Source organism: Corvus kubaryi, unplaced genomic scaffold (genome assembly GCF_017639235.1).
Source record: "Corvus kubaryi isolate FWS band 111438036 unplaced genomic scaffold, C.kubaryi_AGA036_p1.0 137, whole genome shotgun sequence".
Classification (NCBI taxonomy): Eukaryota; Metazoa; Chordata; class Aves; order Passeriformes; family Corvidae; genus Corvus; species Corvus kubaryi.
In genome coordinates, this window is record NW_024580671.1 from 18,921,629 (window position 1) to 18,938,186 (window position 16,558).

Consider the following 16,558-nt stretch of genomic DNA (forward strand, 5'->3'; position numbering starts at 1 on the left):
CCCTTTTCCATTCCCACCACGCCCCTCCGCTCCGGGATCCCCCCTTTTCCATTCCCACCACGCCCCTCCGCTCGGGGATCCCCGCCCGCCGCGCGCGCACGCACCGCCTCCGCATCGAGGGCGCGCGGGCCCCGCCCTTCCTGCCGGGAAGGAGGAGCGGGAGGGGGCGGGCGCAGCCGGACGGGAAGATGGCGGACCTGGAGGAGCAGCTGTCCGACGAGGAGAAGGTAGGGATGGGTGGATGCGCTGCGCCGAGCCGCGCGGCTCTCTTGTCCCCGGCCCTTCGAGCCGGCGAGGCTCCTGGTTTCAGCGCGGCCCCGCAGCCGGGCCCGGCTGCCGGGAGGTCGGGGGGAGGCCGGGGCAGGCCCGGCCCGGCCCGGCCGCATCTCCCGCCGCGCCTTGTACGGTGCGGGCCCGGCGGGGGCGGCGCCCGGGGCCCGGCGAGGGCGGCAGCAGCTCTGCCGGTCCCCGTGGCCGCCCCCGCCCGGCGTGCGGGGCGCGGGGATGGCAGGGAGAGGCAGAAGAGACGCGGAAGGGCTTTCCCTTCCCCCATCTCCGCTTCCCGTTCCCGAAGCGCCGTGCCCGTGCCAGCCGGCTGCTCCGTAGCACCAGGCCTGCCGTCCCCAGGCACCCCGGCAGGCTCCGGGAGGAGATGGGATACATGTGATTTACGAGAGGAAGGAGCTGTGGGGATGAGGAAGGCTGTTTTGCTTCCTGCTAGGAGACAGTAATTGGGGAAGTGTGACGTCAAGGAGCAGAGGGACTGTGTTAGCGAGATGTAGATGTACTCTTTTTGTGGCAGTGTGAAACTCAAATTTAGGGCAGATTTTTCCAGAAAAGTCTCAAAAGGAGCAGGATGTTTTCTGAGACCTCAGTTATCCCTGCTCCTTGTCATCCTCTGTGGGATCCAGCTTCACGGCAGCTGCCTGTTTCCAAGCTAGGGTGTGGTGTTCCGTGTACATGGTGCTGGTGCACTGCTCATGCCTTTATGTAATGCATGCTCTTGTTCACTTTACAATTTAAAAATTTTAATTTTCATGTCTGTGGAAGTTGTGAGATGACTCAAATGTGGAAGGCATCAATACATGACGTTTCAAACTTATTTGAAGTTAAAAGGATGTCTAAAATATCTAAGTAGTTACAGAAAGGCAGATTTTCTGTTTGACCATGTTTTATAACTAGAGATGCACTGATATGTCTAGGGGTGCATAGCACCAGGATCTTGCTATCTTCTTCCCAAGAGGTTTGAAGACTGTGCCCTCCTCTGCTTAATTCACATTTCAATGCCACCTCTCTGTTGGTACAAGTAGTAATGTGATTCAGAAGTGCAAGTGGTAATTGTGTTTTTTCTAGCCCTGTGTAGAAAATACAAGTAACGCTAATCAAGTACGTTGTTCCGGAGCATATGCTGAAAATACCTAACTGCGTGGTTAAGATTGTAAGGGATCCTTGGGCATCATTTTGTAGAGTCATCTAGAGCAGGCTGCCCAGGACTATGTGCAGATGGCTTTTGGAAATCTCTAGGAATGCAGACTCCACAACTTCCTGGTCAACCTGTGGCAGTGCTTGGTCACCCTTGCAGTAAAAAAGTGTTTCCTTGTGCCCAGATGACACCTCCTGTGTTTCATTTTATGCCCATTGCTTCTTGTCCTGTCAAATAATAAAAGACAAAATGACAATTTTATCTTGTCTCTGTATGAGCTTGGAAGCGCTGCCTGTGCTTTTGTGGCTGATGGAGTTAAGTTCTGAATTTTCTTCCACCCACTAATTTCAGGGGTTTTTTCTCCAAAAAGGAGTGCAGAGACTCATAGAGACTCTTCCTGCCTTGGTATAAGTGAATAGAATGAGCACTCATCCATTGTAAATTTAAATTGATTTCTCTATTAGTCCCATATAAAATTGATTGTCCTGTATGAGTAGAATTTTCCAAGCCTCAGAGTATATTTTATTGGCTAAGAAAGCAAAGATGAGTAACACTGCAAACTCATGGAAAAGCAGGCAATGTGCATGTAGATTTTGTGATACCTGAAGATTTTATTTCTGATGCATTAAGTTGTGCTGTCGTACAATAAAAATGTTATTTCGAGTATTCAGTTTTACTGAGCTTAAAAAAAAATCAGCTGGACAGCATTTGTCAAACACACCCTTCTCACTCATCCAGTTGGGGCTATAAATAAATGCAGGAGTAGATGCAAAGAGGCAAACATTGATTTTCATGAGAAACAAATCACATTGCTCCTTTATATACTTTCCCCCCATCATACAGAACTGATAGTATTGAAGGCTGATGCAGATGATGGTGATGTAGTTTTGTAGATCATTTCAGCAGAGACATAACTAGAACCCTGAAACTCCTAAAATTCAAGGAGGAAAGAAGGTGAACTAAATAACAGAACTTTTTTGTCTCAGACTTCTAATAACGATGTATGAGCACAAATAAGTAGGAGATTGAGTGATATAATGATAGGACAAGTTCAGAAAGGTCTTTGATTCATATCTTACTTCATGTTTCGTCAAAAGATTTAAGTGTTGCAACAGCAGTAAGCAGTTTCATATACCTTACTATTACTAGATTTAAGATGACTGTGTTTAGCTGTGGCATAATTCAAGTTTAATACTTGCAGTATTTAGCATAATTGAGAATATAGAAAGGGGTATAATTGGAATAATGGCAAACCAAATTGCTACAGTTCAGGTAAAGAATCTTTAAAAGGAAGGAGAAGAGCCAGAGAGAGCATTATTTCAATATTCAAGATTGCATAAATGGTTTTGAACTCAATCTTGTTCTGTAGATTCACATTTTTGCAGAGATTCTTGAAGCCATGTTTTTCTTTCAATGATGAGAGTGTGACAATAAATTTGAACAAGCTTTTAAAAAAAAATCTGAGGACTGTTTGTAGCGAATAAGGTGTGTAAGATTTGTGTAGATACAAAGATCTGAAGTTGAACCATTGCCAGTGGAAGTTACTGGTCTTAGCATCCAGGAACAGTGATTTTTCAGTGCTAAAGACTGCTTTTATGATCCACAGTGTTTTGTAGTTGCGTTATTCACATAGGTCACTGAAAATCCAGGAGCTTTTAGGAATGTCGAATAACGTAAGTTTGTTTGTTTGTTTATTCAGTTTGTTTATTCAAAAATGGGGTGTGAGAGGTGGAAGTCTTGAACTCTCAAGCAACAATGTCATCACTTCTGCACCCTTCCTACAGATAATACATCATCACTTAGCAAGTTTTCAATGCAAAACCTGTTATGTATCCAGGATATTTGAAGCAGTTTTGTTAAACTCTAGTAACCATTTTTTCTGGTTCAATTTTATTCCAGTTTATCTAGAAATTGTTTTCTTACCTGTAGCTACAACAAACTCATAAACATATATAAAAATATTTTAATAAGAGTGTTAGTGGGAATATTAAAGGTTCAATTTATCTATGTGAATATAGGCCATGATTGATGAAAGGTACTGATTTTACTATAAAAGTGGCATTTGCTAATGTAAATACTCATTTACAAACAATGGCACAAATGAAAAACAGCACTAAAACTATTTAAATCTTAAGACTAGTGTTCTCCAGTCCATTTTTGGTGACTTGAAGGGATGTGTTTATTGTAGGTTTGGTTGGGGTTTTTTCCTTTGTTTTTAATGTGAATCTACAAAGCACAGGAGTTAAATAGCTGTGTATGACTTGAGAAAAAGCCTAAGAAAATCAGGATGCCTTCAGGGAGGAAAGGGTAACGCATGAAATTTTTAAATACTAAGTTATCTCTTGCATTCCTTAAAATACTGAACAAAATAAATGTGGTAATTGTCAAACATATTTTTTAAAAAAAGGAACTACACCTCTTTCAGTAAGCTTATGTCTCAGTAGTTTCACTTTTTCAGGAAGATGGGGTTTAAGTGTGATTAGAACGAAACCTCTCTTATGATGAGGAAGTAGTCCCATTTGTGAAAGTGAGCCTGGATAGCTTCCAGGTATTTCCTGCTACAGTGGGTAACTTTGTAACTTCTTAGATTTGTAGATGTTGACACCTAATTTACCTAATAAAGTTAAACTAAACTCTGCAGTATAGTTTTGTCAGGTTAAGGAAAAGCCATTTCTTAAGTCAGTGCTTTGGAATGAAAAGTCTATGCCAATAAAATGCATCTCTCACCTGTAACATTGTCTTTAAAACATAATATGTTGACAGCAGATTGCACTTGCATGTACAAGCCCACCAATGTGGGAGGCTCAGGTACTTTTATCAGTGCAAATATAAACCTTTGTCTTGAAACTGCTTTGGAAGCATTAGCAGAATTTTTGACAGAAAAAATGTTACTTTTCTAATTTACATGTGTTAAATAATTCCTGTGCTCTACATTGTTCATTTTGAAAGGATTTAGAATTCTGACTTTCAGAATTGTGTCAAGTGAGACTTGGAGACTGTGGATGAGTAGGAGCTGCATTTGAATGACCTTTTCTGGGTATAATTGCACTGTAATCCATAAAGTAAACTTAAAGTCTTGTAAGTGTCCTTTGACAACATTTTGATGAAATTCTTTAATAAGAATGAGGAAGTTAGGAGTGCTTTTCAGACTGACATGTAATTCTGAATATTGGAGGCCTTCCAAGATTTAAGATTTTCATGTCCATCTCAGGATATACATGAAAATGTCTGTGAAGTTAGTGTGTTGTCTTGAGTTAGGTATTTTTTTTAATTATTAGTATTAAAAATGCATAAATACCACTGAGATTGAAGGACAGAATAGATACTTGAATCACTTTTTTGGGAAAGTGTTAAACACTGTCTGAAGAAGCGATCATATACTGTATGTGTAACTGCAAATAATAACTTGCTTTATTTCTGCTGTCATACTGGCTGGAAGAAATTTCTGAAGGTAACTAATGCTGCTTAGTCAAAATGGGCCAGCTTAGATAAGGTTGCTTAGGGACTTGCACTTTGAGTTTTGGGAATCTCCAAGGACAGAGACTGTACTGGCTCTCTGGGTGAGGTGTTGCAATGTTTGTCTAAGCCCATAGTCAGAAACTTCTCCTAATACATAATTGTCGCAACTTGTGTTCAATGCTGCTTGTCTTTCACTGTGTACCTCCATAGTAAGTTACTGTGCAAAGCAAATTGTTTGCCTTTCTGACAAGTTAAAAGTAATTACTTGAAGCTTGAAGGTGAATACAAATGAAAGCGGTTATTATAAATAAAAGATCAGTGATTTATTATTTCCTTAGTACTAGTTCGAAGAAATCAGGTACCCTTTGGGGATTATGACTTCTGCCGTGTTAGGGACTATTTATAATGCAGGCACCTCAGGACCATCAAAAGCCCCCTTCTTGCTGCCTTTGTGCTGTCAAAACTTCTTGCAGAAGCTTGCTACCTAGGAAACCTCATAGTTTGAGTAGATATGGGAAACAAATTGAAGCAAAAATAGAGTAATAGAACAAGTTATTGGCAAATACAGTGACGAAACTGGAGACATTAATTTATGATATAATAGATATGGTTCTATTGCCTACCAATACAGTCTTCAACCTACACTTCTGCTGTGAAATTCTATTTTTGGTTGGTTTCAATTTTGGCAGTAAAAAAAAAGAATAGGAAGAGGGTTTTAGCTGCATTATTTAGCAAACCCGTGTATTTTTGACAGGCAACCCTGTATACTATTCACTTGCAGGTTCTGAAAGTGGGATGTAAAGGAGTTTGAAGTGCTCTTTGAGAAATGAAAGCAGGTTTTTGAGCATATGGCAATTACATTTTTAATCCATGAGTAAAAAAGCTTCTGAAATGTAAAATACTTCAAATGCTTTCTTGACTTGGCAGAAGGCATTAAAACTTTGAATTGGTAACTTTGAGAGAGAATTGTAAGACACTGGAATTGGGAGGGGGAGACGTAACAGTTAAGGTGGTACCTTATTCCATCATTTTTCATGGAGCAAGCTCTGGTATGTTCGTTTTCTCTCCCCACTGCTATTGAATGGGGACTTGATGTCCTTGAAGTATCTCATTATAACAAACGATCTTGGGGTAGGAGGAAGAATCACTTTAAAAACTTGGGCTTTGTAGTAGAAGAATACTTTGCAAATGTGAACCAAGTGCTTTTTAGCTTATGGTGGATACCACTGTGTAAAGACTGCTGAGAAATGGAGGCCTCATTGCTGCAACTGAGCATCATGTGTGTTGATGTCCCTGTAACAGGATGTCATGGGCTTTTATGTGGGAGATGACACTGTTGGTTTCTTTCTTTGTGAAGTCTTAGTTAGCTGTTTCTTATACCATTTACTTACCAAATAAAAGTTAATGGGTTTTTTTTCATTAAATGTAAACTTCTACTACTTTTTCAGGTTTTGGTGAATGACTTTTGCAAGGAAATAAATTTTTTATGCTGCTTATCTGTTGTCTATCTGATCCATAAGCTAAGTATGCAGTTGCTTGGCTGCTATTGTATATATTTTATATGTAACTATAAATAGTTGTATATAAATATATTCTTTATACAGTATATACATAAATAGCTGTATATAAATATCTATAATAAAAGGTTTCCAGTTTTGTATAGTCAGGAGTAATGAAAGTAAATGCAAAATTACATGGGGGAGATTTATCTTCCCTAATTTTTTTTAAGGTTAGTCTTGTGTATTACCCAGGTAGCATCCATTGCTTTCATATTCCTTTTTGCTATCTGTGCCTGATACAATGACTTTCAGGAGTCCTGTTTTGAGTTTGGGTTTCTTTAATCCTTCTTAATATGATGTGGTGTGTAAAATGACTTTAAGATGGAGACTTTTATGATATTTAGATACTCTGCTGAAAGGCCCTACAGTGAAGCATCCACCACCTTTCAAAGTAGTTATTTTTGTGAAAATAAATCTCGTTATTCAAGTCAGGTTGTCAGGTAGAAAGAATACAGCTAAATTACCACACGTGGAAGATTTTGCACCACTATTAAGTGCTAGTACTGTTACATACTCTTAAATATTTGTGTATTAAAAATAATTGAGGAAAACACATGTTCTCCAGATGTAATGCAGCTTTAGGCATTACTATTAAGGAAATGTCTGTTCAGTCAGAGCCATAGGTATGGAATGTGCCCCTCCTTTCCTGTGCCACAGAACCACATTTTTACAGGGTTTTCTTCCTTAGCTCTTCTAGAAGCAGAAGTGGATTGGATACTACAGTGCATTTTCAGTTGAGCTTAGTAGGAAAGCAGCTGCAACACTACTTTTATATTCATTCCCTCTCTGCTAGAGTCACTGCCTCTGTTCCATGTTCGTGTGAGATGACGCATGTTTGGGGATGCTGCTTCACTGTTAGAAGTTATACCTGTGGGTATAGTGAGGTTTCATGAGATGCTGTGAAGGCAGTTTGCTGCTGACATGGGGTAATCCCTTTCTCACATGTTTGTTCTCGGTGCTTGTCCAGCTGTTTGAAGGCTTTTTTGCCTCACTAAACTGTCAGCAGCAAGAAGCAATATAATTATTTAAAGCTCTTTTTAAGGTAAATTGATTGCTATCTTCTTGCCACCTTCTAAAGCTATTCTTTAGCTAGATCTATTTGCTTGTTTGAATACTCACAGAAATAGATTAGCCCTGATGATTCAAATGAGTTTGTAAAAACACTGGTGTAACATCCTGGGAAGTATCTAACCTAAAGATTTAATGAGCAATTGAAGCCAGTCCTACCAAATGTCTAGCTATCCAAAGGAGAAGCCAGTTACATTTCCTTTAAACACTGAAGGGTTTAAAAACTCAAAAACTATGTTGATGTTTGGACAGAGCATCAAGCATTGTATCTTGCAAATATTTGAACCTTAGACTGTGCTCCTTGGTATGTTATGCATGTCAATGCAAAATTTGAGTAGTGGATGACGGAGCAGTTTTGCTTTGTAAGGAGCAATAAAGCTGCATATTGAAAAATAATAGCACAGCTCAAGGTGAACTCAGGCCACAAGTTTTAATCAAACTCAGAACTAAACAAAACTAGGTAAGTCTTATGTCCAGTGTCACTCCAGTGAGTACAAGCAGTATCCCTTTTAAGTGTGAATTACAGATCTTGAACGAATTGAAACTTCCCTCATTTAAATCAGTCTGTGATAATATTTATGTAACTATTAACTTATTGTGAGAAAACCCTGTAGCTACCTGTAAACAGAGTTAAGGGGGTCAAGACAAAGCCATTTGTTTAGTTGCCTGCAGACAGGTAGCAAAGAGCTACATCAGAGGGCATGACTCTGAGAGCAGAGCTCTCTAGACTCTACTTTTCCTGGAGCTCTCTTCTGGATGTGATATCTCATCATCTTTGTTTGCCAAGCACAGGTTTCTGTGAGTAGGAGATTTATTGTGTGTTATAAGATTGGAAGGGTACCCTCAGGAATCCAGAATGTAAATGCATGATATACAATGCTTTGAGCCTGCTGTAACACTGATAAAAGTGACTTCGGGAAGCTCTTTTTATTCCCCTGTGATTAGCAACAAAGTTGTCTTTCAGTGGAAATTATTGTGGGAATCTTTTGAACGCACTCCCTCTTCCCCCTCCCCCCAGCCCCCCAGTTTTAACGCAATTTGTTGGGTTAAAAGGGCTTTTAGTATCTATTTCACTATTTCATTTTTATTGCTGTGAAGCAGTGAACTTTAACCTGTTATGAGTGTAGAGGAAGGCTGGGTCTCCTTGCTGCAAAGAGTTCACAGCTGAATTTGAAATAAGTGATGTGTAGAAAAGAGTAAGGGTGAGTATGTGGCTTCACAGCATCTTGCTTATCAGCATGGTTTTCTGTGCAGCATGGACGTTGATTGAAGGAGTGAGCTGTCAGGGTGCCTAGCTACTGTGTTTCAGTTCAGTTAAAAGGGGGAAAAGAAAAATTAAAGAGGGAGAGTAGTAGTGGCTCTGTTATTGTTAGGTGCACCTTAGCAGAGGAGGAGGAGCGAGCTGCCTTTGCAAAGCTGACAGTGGCACTGCGGAGCTCTGCAGTGGGAGCACGTATTCCTGACCATATATAGGCACATACAGCACACAAGGTCAGGCTTCTCCAACCAGTGTCACTTCTCATGTGCCAGGAACAGGAAGAGTGATCTGGGGGTATTTGAAGTCGCTATGTATAACTTCTTAAAAATAAAATAAACTTCAGAATGTCTTAGGCTGGAAAAGATAGAGAAGTAGGATTTCTCTATGTACCTGATGGGTATCATGCATTGAGAAAAATTAAATTGTGAAATAAAGGCAGAAGTATGGAAAAAAGATAGATTTAGCATAACTGTCACCATTCTGTACGTTACTACATTGCTCTTTGCTTGTATTCTGAAAACTGCAAATATTGTTGTGACTGAGTGTAGGCATTTGTTGATAGACCAATTGTTTTAATCTCTAGCAGAATGAAGAATTGGGCATAATGCCTAATAACCTTGTTCATCACATACAACAAACCTGTCCTTTTCTCTTTTGCTAGGCTTCTCTGTCTGGATTTTTACCTTACTTACTGGATTTTTTACCTTTACTTTATAAAATCAAAAAACTTGTAGGTTTGTTAAACTTTTAACTGATGTGTTGGGTAGCATTTCACTTCACTTGAAGTGTGAAAGTAAATCTTGCTAGCTCTTACCTGCTGAGACCAGACTTCCATTTAAGCAAGACTGAGAGTGGTGTAAAAGTGAAAACTGGATAAAGAAAGTGGCTACAGTGGGGAATGCTTCCCTTCTCAGTGTTTCAGAATTCTTTTTTTATTTTTTTTTAACTTGCTCTCAGCTTCTGTAGGATTTGTCCAAATTAATGCTCAAACCTGTACAAAGACGTGGTTCATAAAAACATATTTAAATGGGGTTTTTTGGGGGTCAAGAAATTTAATATAGTAAATGCATGGTTACTTACATAGGCTTGTGGTAAAAGCTGGTTTTTTGTAAACCACTGGTCATCAGATGTTCTGGATTAGTGAAGTCTAAAGTTTATAGTTTCTTGCCACTCTGAAGACTTGAAGCTGAAAACTCTGTAAATCAAATCTACGTCAATAAAACACTGTCTTAAACTTTAGGTGGTGTTTTGGGAGTAACTACAGAAATAAGTGGAGAAACTTCAGGTATTTTAGGTCTTTGAGTTTTCTAAAGGAAGACAACTGTAACAGTTTTTTGTTACTTGCTGATACATGTATAATTTTCTTGTACTATGTGTAAAGGTACTGCTCTCTTGAATGGAAAAAGGTTTTGTTGTCTAGATTCTTTAGATATTATGATGTTTCTGTTTTGGCTTGCTCAAATCAATTTTTTAAAGTCTCAATGCATTGAATAATCAGCATTGGTTGCAACTGTAATGCACCTGATTGATTTGTCTTCTTAAAACTGTTTTCAGCAGATATAACTTTCTATCTCAGTTTGACTAAAGTGCAGTTTAGCTTTTTGCCTGTCATTTTGTATTACAAGCTATGTGCATTTTTAATTTATTTTTTTGTAGTTGCTCATAAACATAACATTTTATATGGACTATCCTTTTGTTTTAATTGTGCTTCCCCAAGTGATAGCTGAGCCAGAGGCTTTCTGCTGCCAAAAGGGGGAGATCTTCATCTCATAGAGGCTCATGGAAGTGCATTCATTTATCCTTCAGTATCAGTCTGGGTTTGAAAAACAGAAGCCTCCTTTAGAGCATTTATTTCTGGAAAAATTCTGTGGCAATAAATCTGTAAGTGCTTTTCAGTTCTAATGTGTTAAGACTACTGGATTTAATTCTTTTATATGGGCTTCCTGTATGTATGAATTGGGGAAATAACGGCTTTATCAGATACTCATCACAGAGAAGTTAATTCAGTTTAACTGCTGAAGGAAAGTGGATTCCTTTTAAATTGGCTTCACAAAGGCAGGTTAGCAAAATACAGAGTGTCTTAGCTGACATGCTCTCATCTTCTGAAAACATGTTAGGTTTTTTGCTTTTGTAAGCACGAATATACTTTATACTTGATGAGATATTCATTGCAAATTTGCAGGATTGTGTTTATCTGTTCTATAGAAAGTGTCATCTATGATGAATTTTCACACTAAAAAACTATCAGTGAGAAATTGAATTTACTAGTAAAATGTTTGTAAAAAGTAATGTCAAGGTTGGTCTGTCCTGAGGACATCTATTACTACTGAATGCTTTTGAATGGATATTACTTATAGTGTGGCTAATCTGACTGATAAGAATAGCTTTTACTGATAGTGGAAAAAAACAAGCAAAACCAGATTTACATTACCAAAACAGCTGAAAATGAGGTAGTTCAGTTTTAGTATAGACCTACTGCCTCACCTTACAGATGTACCAGTTTAAAGCATGTGGTCATTCAGAGTGCAGTTTGGGTACCCATGTTTTGCTTAATTTTGCTTTTACAGCTGCTGCCAGCCCAAAACAGATGGACCTGTTATATCACAACTCCAAATGTCTCCAAGTCTTGTTTCTCTGCTTGTCCAGAGCTATCCTGGCCTTGGCAGGGTTAAGGAGTCCGGTTCACCTGAAGTCAAGGAACCAAGAAAAGGTGTTACTTCATTTTGAGCTGGAGTCAGCCTGGTGATAGTCATTCTGAAATCACGCAACTAAATACTTGCTCTTCAGGTCTGATCCCTGACCCTATTAATTGGTGTCATGGTTTAACCCCAGGCAGCCACCAAGCCCCATGCAGACACTCAGTCACTGCCCCACTAGTGGGACTGGGGAGAAGGGTAAAAGTGGGAAAACTCATTGGTTGAGATAAAGACAGTTTAATAGGGAAAGTAAAAAGTGTGCATGCATGCAAAGCTGAACAGAGAATTAATTTACTGCTTCCCATGTTCAGCCATCTCCAGGAGAGCAGAGCCCTTTCACATGTAGTGGTGACTTGGGAGATCAAATGCCATCACTCCAAAATCTCCCCGCCCTGCTTCCTCCTTCTTCCCCCCACTCATGATTTGATATGGTCTGGAATATCCCTTGGTCAGTTGGGATCACCTGTCCCAGCTGTGTCTCCTCCCAACCTCCCATGCACCCCCAACTTCCTTGCCAGTGTGTCAGTATGAAAAGTAGAAAAGGCCTTGTCTCTGTGTAAGCCCTGCTCAGCAACAACAAAACCAGTTATTATCAACACTGTGTTCAGCACAAATCCAAAACATAGTCTCCTACCAGCCACTGTTAAGAAAATTAGTTCTGCCCCAACCAAAATCAGCACAATTGGTCATTTGATAAAATGTGCTGGTGATAGAACCTTGGAGCCTGTCTTGCCCCTTTTCCTCATGAGCACATTAATAATACCGTAGGTTAGCTTTATTTCACATTGTTTATATTACTTTAGCTTGAGCACTGAGCTGAGTACAGTGCCTTGACTTCAGCAGGAGAGGTAGAGGAGTGTGCAGGTTGGTGGTTCGGATAATGTTGATAATGCAGATGAGTTTACATTCTTTTAATTCAAAGGGGACAATCCAGGTTGCTTTAATAAGTAGCCATAGAAGAAGGTGCTCTTGCTTCTCTGTGCCTCTTTTGAGAAGAGTGAACTCTGTGGCATTTATGTCAGTATAATGCAAATTCATGTTTACATGGAAAGATGAGATCTGATGGTAGGTATTTGAGGTAGCAGACAAAGGCTGTCTGCAATCCAGAATGCAACATTTAGGTTAGAAAGTTGGAAACTGACAACTTTTCCGTTTCTGTTATCCAGGTCTGAATGTCTGTGTGCTGTTAGTGATCTGAAAGCTGCCTGGGCTGGTCACATGGGATGTCATGAGGGTTGAACACTGTTAATGAGGCAGCTAAGAGCTCTCCCAGGACCGTTTAACTTGAACCACCTCTCCTGGAGACCCTGGTCTGAAATTTGGGCCCTGTCAAGAACCAGGGGCCCAAACACTGGCTGTATTGCTACCCTCAGTTGTAAAAGCTGTTTTCTTGTCAGTTCAAAAGCTGTAGCATGCTCAGACAGTTCTTTTGTAGTGTCCAATACAAAGAAATGTGTAAATGTAAAGCATTCTTTGGTTATTTTTAGATATTTGTTAATGGAATGTGTGCTTCTGAAACAAACCTTAATTTCAAACAGTGGTTCCAGACACTGAATCTCCCAGCCCTTTATTCCGTAGAAACATGATGGAAGGTGTTGGAAAGGGGAACTCCAGTTCAGGTAGTATCCTGTATTTGAATAGCAACATCATATCGAGGATGCAAGAGAGCTGTAAGTGTCTGCTGAACTTGGATAGGATAGGTGATAGGAACTTCTGCAAGATTAAGTTAGGGAACCGATATTTAGTTAGTTAGGCACATGTGTCTGTAGCTGTGCAGTGAACTGGCTCAGGGACCTGGTCTGAAAAAAAAAGAGCAATGACTTTCCTGATTTTGCTCACTGTGCTGTTGTACCAGGGCTCGTGCAAGCAGAAAGAGAGAGGAAGTCAGGGCAGGTTTGCATACTTCTGGGCGAAATACTGGCTTATGCTGTGTTTTCTTTGCAAGAAGTTGTGGCTGAAGGCCATTAATTACTAATTAAGATCTCAAGGTCTTTTTAAGCTCTATCTGCTGCTACTGTGATACTAAGAGATCTTAGGTAGATGTGGTGAAATTACATGCTTTAGTGTCTATGCAGTGTTTTTAATCTGTCAATTATGTCTAACTGAACCTTTTGGAAGGTACAGAACCATATGATGTGTAGTAAAATTAGAAGAGAAACTTAGAAGATCAAATATATCTTCATCATGGATTTTGGCTCTTGGATTATGTATTGATTCCCAGGCATCCATGGACTGAAAGTTGAAATAGATTGTGAACATATTATTGATCTTAACTTGTTATATACATCTTTTCGTGTTAGCCGGTAATAGAAAACATGAGTGACTCAATTTCTCCATCTGCTTCCATCACATATACACTCTATTCTGTTTGAAGAGGTGGAACTTTATATTCTGTGTTTTTAATAAAGAGCAAGTAATTAAAATAATGTGAACAAATATGTGAAACAGTGGGAGTTGTACAATTTCATGTCTGGCTATTAAAACTACATAATGCATGACTGCTTTGAATAGGAATGAATGCAAGTATATACAACCACGATTGTTTTTGTATTTAAGGTGCGTATAGCAGCAAAATTCATAATTCATGCTCCTCCTGGGGAATTCAATGAGGTGTTCAATGGTGAGTATCTGTCTGCTCTGTCCTTTCATTTAAGGCATCTATATCCAAAATTGCATTGCTGATTATTCTCCTGAATTTCATGTAGCTTATATTATAGCAGCTCCCTTGCCGTAAGGGATGGTTTTGTATCTTGGCATGATAAGCTTTGCAGTCACAAGACAGCTTGAAGTTTAAATACAAAGCAAGGAAAGTACTACTTTTCTTTGTGATGTGAGAATGAGCTTTGTCTCTGTTTTCAATGAGTCATGAATTAACAGTTACAAGGGTTTCTGTTTAGAAGACACGTACTCTTGTTTTTTATCTTTGACAGACAATTACATTTTTCAACAAAAATTAAGCTGTCTAAAATTAAAATGGTCCTTTTTTTTTAAGAAGTAATATCATTACAAATACTTAACCATGAATACACAAAAGACTACTGCCTAGTGCCAGTTGTGGAAAGAATATTAATCTTCTCCAAACATTTCTAACCTTTAAATTCTGGGCACATTCCATTTTACTGAGTGTATTGGTAAACTGAAAGGAAACTTAAAATAAGCTTCTTTCAACTACTGTTGTCTGAACTTTACCTAAGATGTTAATTTTTTAAAAAAATTGTTGTTTGTCTGTCATCAAGATATTTGGGCATACATATCATATAAAAAGGCATGCTTTATAGTTGTGGCTTACAAATGGTTCTGAAGCTATTTAAGTAAAGAAGTAAATTTAGTATACTAAACCTGTAGTCAGTGTCAGACTAGAGAGAGCTTAAGGTTATTAAAGAATGCAATGCTTTTACAAGTACCTTGTTCTTAAACTGTGGCCAGCTGATTAATATTTAAAATTAATTAGTACTTCATTTTTGAAGTGAGCAGGTTATTAACTCAGCTTTCTGAAGATTATTAATATTTCTTAGAGTAGTACTGCTTATAAACATTATTGTTATGCTAATTCATAGTTGCAACTACCTGCTCAATAACAGAGTACAGTAATAGATTGAAATCACGTAACGAACATTTGCTCACAAACGCCTGACCAGTGTTCAGTGAGATTCAGGCTGCCTTCTTAAAAAGAGAGAGAAAGCTTTGGATTCCAAGTCTGTAAATTGTGGGTTTGTTTGGTTGGTTTTGTGTGGGGTTTTTTGAGTATGTGGGGTGTTTTTTCCTTTGGGCTATTGTGTTTTGGTGTGGGTGGGGGAGTTTGGTTTATTCCAGGAGGGTTTGCTTGTTTGTTTTTTAAAGAAAAAAATACGTTAAATATATTCCAGATTTTTTTTTTTCCACTTTAATGATAACTTAGGAATATTTAGAAGAGGTTTAATATGGTATAGCGAGACTAATGATTGGTTAGTTAATGAGCAGTGAATTAAATTGTTATTAAAACAGTGCCTAGTAAAGTCAAATACATAAAGAAGAAATTTGCTGCACAGTAAATATGAAGTAATTCTGAGGAGAGTATTGACTTTTTTCTATATTCATATGTTTCTTGTATCATGGTAGAAGAAATGCTGTTGTGATGTAAAATCCTCTGCCTAGTAAGTGTCATTAAGGAATGAGACTAAAAAGGGTAAGGCTTAAAAAATAATAAGTTCAATACATACTGTATCAGTGTTACCAGAATACAATAACAATAATACAGTGTGAGGGAGTTGATAATATACATTTTAAAGGAAACTTGGTAGAATTCTGTGCTGTTCTCATTCAGAGCTTCTCTAAAAACTAGATTGACAGATTCCTACAGCCTGTAGAATACAGCTTATATCTGTTCGCCAGATTGTCTTGGAAGAGATCCATTTCTATACTATTATTTTCATTTTGTTCAGTCAAAATTATAAAATATGAAGCAATAAATTTCCTACCTAGTAATCTCTGTGGGTATGGAGTGGTTTGGGTTTTTTGTTTTGTACAGTCTGTTGACATTTGTTATGTGACTGAAACAAGTTTCTGGGCAAACTGTACTTATATGTTGTAAATACCTCCTTTCAGATGTTCGGTTGCTGCTTAATAATGACAATCTTCTCAGGGAAGGAGCAGCCCAGTAAGTACCAGATGTCACATACCCAGTTGCATAAAAACAAATGTTTTTTCAGTAGGACTTGCATAATCAGTAAGCGGTTCATTGAAAAGATGGGTGCTTGGCAAGTAAAACCCTATTGTGTGTGTTGGGCATCTTTAATCAAGGTTAAATTCTTGGCAGAGGAGAGATCTGTATTGTCTAATGATTAGAGCAACTTCATTTTCTGTTTCACGGTAGATGTTACTTGAACATCTGTAAGATACTGTTTCCTTAGGCCCTACTTCTATACCAGAACATTATGCCTACTGTACTTTCATGCCAAAATTAGTTTCATCTGTAAGAGTGGAGATGTCTGGCTTAGTAGGTTGGATCCCTGTGGAATTTAAACTTTATCTGTTCTTCCAGTTTCTATGGGTTACTGTAAAGCTTATGTGTTTGTCTAGATCAGGGTACTTCTGAATGTAAATTTTTGTATAGGAT

General features: G+C 38.7%; 1 protein-coding gene across 2 annotated transcripts in view; it reads left to right on the forward strand.

Annotated features, from left to right (window-relative positions):
* The first annotated feature begins 122 nt into the window (after window positions 1-122).
* Window positions 123-16,558, forward strand: part of CAPZA2 (capping actin protein of muscle Z-line subunit alpha 2) — a 33,765-nt gene continuing 17,329 nt past the window's right edge. Inside the window, exons 1-3 of one of the 2 annotated variants that reach the window (XM_042018083.1) lie at window positions 123-227; window positions 14,020-14,083; window positions 16,048-16,099. In XM_042018083.1, coding sequence (XP_041874017.1) covers window positions 189-227; window positions 14,020-14,083; window positions 16,048-16,099 — 155 coding nt within the window. In that variant the 5' untranslated portion in view covers window positions 123-188. Of the gene's footprint in view, window positions 228-10,499; window positions 10,649-14,019; window positions 14,084-16,047; window positions 16,100-16,558 lie in introns of those variants that run through there. The other variant, XM_042018084.1, reaches the window with a different exon arrangement.